At 43.5% G+C, this 3,533-nt stretch overlaps 1 protein-coding gene across 1 annotated transcript; it reads left to right on the top strand.

The window, feature by feature from the left end:
• Window positions 1–892: 892 nt before the first annotated feature.
• Window positions 893–3,119, top strand: LOC121677202 (putative uncharacterized protein DDB_G0291608). Its single transcript, XM_042055169.1, has 2 exons — window positions 893–993; window positions 2,579–3,119. Exons 1-2 carry the CDS (start codon window positions 893–895, stop codon window positions 3,117–3,119), a joined length of 642 nt encoding a protein of 213 aa, XP_041911103.1.
• Window positions 3,120–3,533: the final 414 nt, after the last annotated feature.

Genomic DNA, 3,533 nt, shown 5'->3' with positions numbered 1-3,533 from the left:
TTGCCTCCAGTGTGGGGAAGAAAAGAACGAACTTTCAAATACACTTGCATGGGATCTGAATTTAAGTACATGTGTGCTCAGCTTCTACAATCAACAGCCTCTTTGGGTAAAATGGGGACTTTATTACCCACAGTTACAAAAGGCAAATGTTTTTGATATGAAGAAAGGGCCTGGACCGGTGCACAGCACACTGCAAGGCCAGTGCACAGCACACTGAAAGTACTTAATAAATGTCGGTTTCAGCTATTCAAGGGTATTAACCATTAACATTAGGGTTGCGTTTCATCATTATAAGTTGTCTCTTATCTGTTTAGTGATATTGCCTTCACTTTCTGACAAAAATCTAAAATAGACGACTGGATTTTTTTGTTTATTTGGTTGGCTGGGTTTTTTGTTTGTTTGTTATGTGTGTGTTTAATATTGTTTAGTTGGTTGGTTGGTTGGTTTTTTGTTTGTTTGTTTGTTTGGTGGTTTCTGTGTCTTGGTTTAGTTTGGTTTTGTTTGTGTTGTATGCTTTTCTTTTCTCTTTTCTTTTGAACCAAGGTCTTTCCACATAACCCAGCTCGGCTTTGAACTTCTGATCCTGCAGATGGCCTCCTGAGCACAAGGTTAACAGGCACATGCCACCATGCCTAACAGGCTAAAGTTTCCAAATATGTTCCATGTGGTGAGCTCATGCCCCGGAGTATGGAGAAGATGAAGCCTCAGCAAGAGGCGTCATAACCTTTGACCTTGCACAATGAACGTGAAAAATATCATCCTCACTGTCAGAGACAATGAAGCATAGGAACTAAGCACCTTTAAAAAAATCATTTAGTCTTTGTAACTTACTTATCAAAGTTCGATTATCCACAAACTTTTGGAAGCCGTTGATTCTCTGCATTCTCAGCACATGCTGACACTCGAGGGCAATCAGTCCATTGGCAATGAAGTTCAGCTGCCATTACAACAGAATCCATTCCTTAGTAACTTCCATGTTTTGGCTTTGGCCACGTTTGAAGACAGGTTTTCCATATGAAGAGCTGCCGACTGCCCACCCATAAATGAAGACATAGAAGGCTACCTTTAGTAAAGGCAGATTAACAATCCTTGGTGAAATACTGTTACTCACATCCTGATTTATGTTGGGCAGCTTACTTGAGCTCTCTCATCTTCTTCCCCATTCCTAAGCACGCTCTTGAAGTTGATGAAGTGATCTGCATCACCACCTCTTATGGGTCACGCACTGCATTTTCAGATGCTGTGATAAAAACGCAGGCGAAGCAGTCATGTGTGGCATCAAATAAATGAGGATGTCTATAGTACCACTAAGTCCAGCATCCTTGCACCGAGAAGTTCCAAGGCACTGTGAGAAGGGAGTGTTGAGCTAGCCCAAGTAAGTTTGAGACTGCCAAGGAGAAAGGGCAGTGGGAGAAAAGCAGGGACAGATATGTGCAGTATAGAAAAAAATGCATTCATGTGCTTACTCGTTTACTTCCTACTTCCTGCCTCATAATACTGGAGCCTGTTTGCATTGACTCCACATTACATTGATTGTATCCTTAACTGGCTTATCCTTTGGGGGGCTATGGAAGTTGCAAAATACTAACACAGGGGCTAGAGAGATGCTTCAGTGCTTAAGAGCACTGGTAATATTCCCAGAGGAACTGCGCTCCATTCCCAGCACCCACATGGCAACTAGCATCATCTGTAACCAGCAGTTCCAAGGGATCTGATGCCCTCTTCTGGTATCTCTGGGTACTGCGTGCATGTGGTACACAGACATGCATGCAGGCAAACACCCATAGGCATAAAATAAAACTAAACAAATTGAAAAATAATACTAGCACAGCCTTTGCGCCTGAAAAACAAAAAAGGTAAACTTGGTATGCTCACAGAATCAACATTTATGCTTCCCACAACCCCAGTGCACAGTTTAGACAGCCATCCATTTGGGTGATTAGCATTTCATAGGAAGCATTTAACATTTTCAGTACAGAAGTTCTAAGTATTTCTTAGTGTATTGATTCCTTTTTTGTTTACCAATTGAATTTCTTTTTGCTCAGTACATTTTCAAGTTGCACACTCGTGTATAATCCCCTAGATCTTTAGTTAGTACCTAGCAGCCAGGCACTTCGTTGAGTCTTTGACTTATGAAGGTCTTCCAGTTTGTTACTTTGACCTTCATAAATAATAATATTTTCTTGTGATAGCTATACTTTTCCTCATGTTGCATGTCTTATTAGTGTAGGTCAAAACTTCTAAAATACTGACAAGCAAAACTGCTGAAGTGAGCAGCCATTCTTTACAATAGCTAAAACGGATTCTCCAATTAGTATGTTGACACTGGTTAGAACTGGATTCTGATGCCAGATGGAAAGTCTACCCCTCTATTGTTAGAAATAACATAATTTGCACTCAGAAATAACCATCACATAAAACAAGGTGTCCCTGAAAAGTCTTGCTGGCTCTGCCTATGGGCTGCTTTCAAAGGAAAATGGCCCTTCCCACCCCCCAAGGAAAGACCCTCCCAGTTCCTGACCTAGGAAGGAGTTTATAGTCTTTTCAGAGGAAAGTGTGACACCGACTTCAAATAAAGGACCAAGAAGAACTTCACAGTCACAGTCCACAGTCACAGTCCACAGTCACAGTCCACAGTCACAGTCCACAGTCCACAGTCCACAGTCACAGTCCACAGTCCACAGTCACAGTCCACAGTCCACAGTCACAGTCCACAGTCCACAGTCACAGTCCACAGTCACAGTCCACAGTCCACAGTCCACAGTCCTCAGTCCACAGTCAAAGTCCACAGTCACAGTCCACAGTCACAGTCCACAGTCACAGTCCACAGTCCACAGTCACAGTCCACAGTCCACAGTCACAGTCACAGTCCACAGTCACAGTCCACAGTCACAGTCCACAGTCACAGTCCACAGTCACAGTCCACAGTCCACAGTCACAGTCCACAGTCCACAGTCACAGTCCACAGTCACAGTCCACTGTCCACTGTCCACAGTCCACAGTCCACAGTCAACAGTCCACAGTTCCACAGTTCCACGGTCCCACAGTCTCACAGTCCTAAGCTCCAAGACTTTATTGCTGAATCACCAGGCACAGTGACTAGTCAAGCAAAGTCCTAGCTATCCTTCTTTTGATATCTTTATTTCTTTTTAATCCTATAAGATTCGGTGTTTGGTCTGCATGATGCCCGTACACCAAGTTGGAGGCCGGACAAGAGCATGCAATCTCTTGGGACTAGAGTTACAGATCGTTTTGTGTTTGCGCGTGGGTGCTGAGAATCAAACTCTGGTCCTCTGGAAGAGCAGCCAGCACTCTTAACCACTGAGTCACCTTTCCAGCCCATCGTCTGTTCATCTGATGAAGAAAACCAGGACCTGTAAACCCAGACGGTCCTTTCAGCGTGATGCCAGTCTAGATGCTGCATTTAGCCCCTGTGTCTAAAGAAACGTCCACTTTGCTGTGCTGGAGATAACATTTCAGGGAAAATGTCTGCTTCTGGTGTGAGAAATATTGAAGAGTTTCTTCAAACGCAG

The sequence above is a fragment of the Arvicola amphibius genome, chromosome 5, assembly GCF_903992535.2.
Source record: "Arvicola amphibius chromosome 5, mArvAmp1.2, whole genome shotgun sequence".
NCBI classification, from domain to species: Eukaryota; Metazoa; Chordata; class Mammalia; order Rodentia; family Cricetidae; genus Arvicola; species Arvicola amphibius.
Note: the sequence above shows the minus strand (reverse complement) of the source record. Positions and strands in the feature narration are given on the sequence as shown.

What these genes read in the sequence shown, in the direction of transcription:
- LOC121677202 (XM_042055169.1), top strand. Translation starts at nt 893, where the DNA reads ATGCTGACACTCGAGGGCAATCAGTCCATTGGCAATGAAGTTCAGCTG. An exon ending in CATGTTTTGGCTTTGGCCAC is followed by an intron (nt 994 to 2,578) that starts GTTTGAAGACAG and finishes CTTCAAATAAAG; the next exon opens with GACCAAGAAGAACTTCACAG.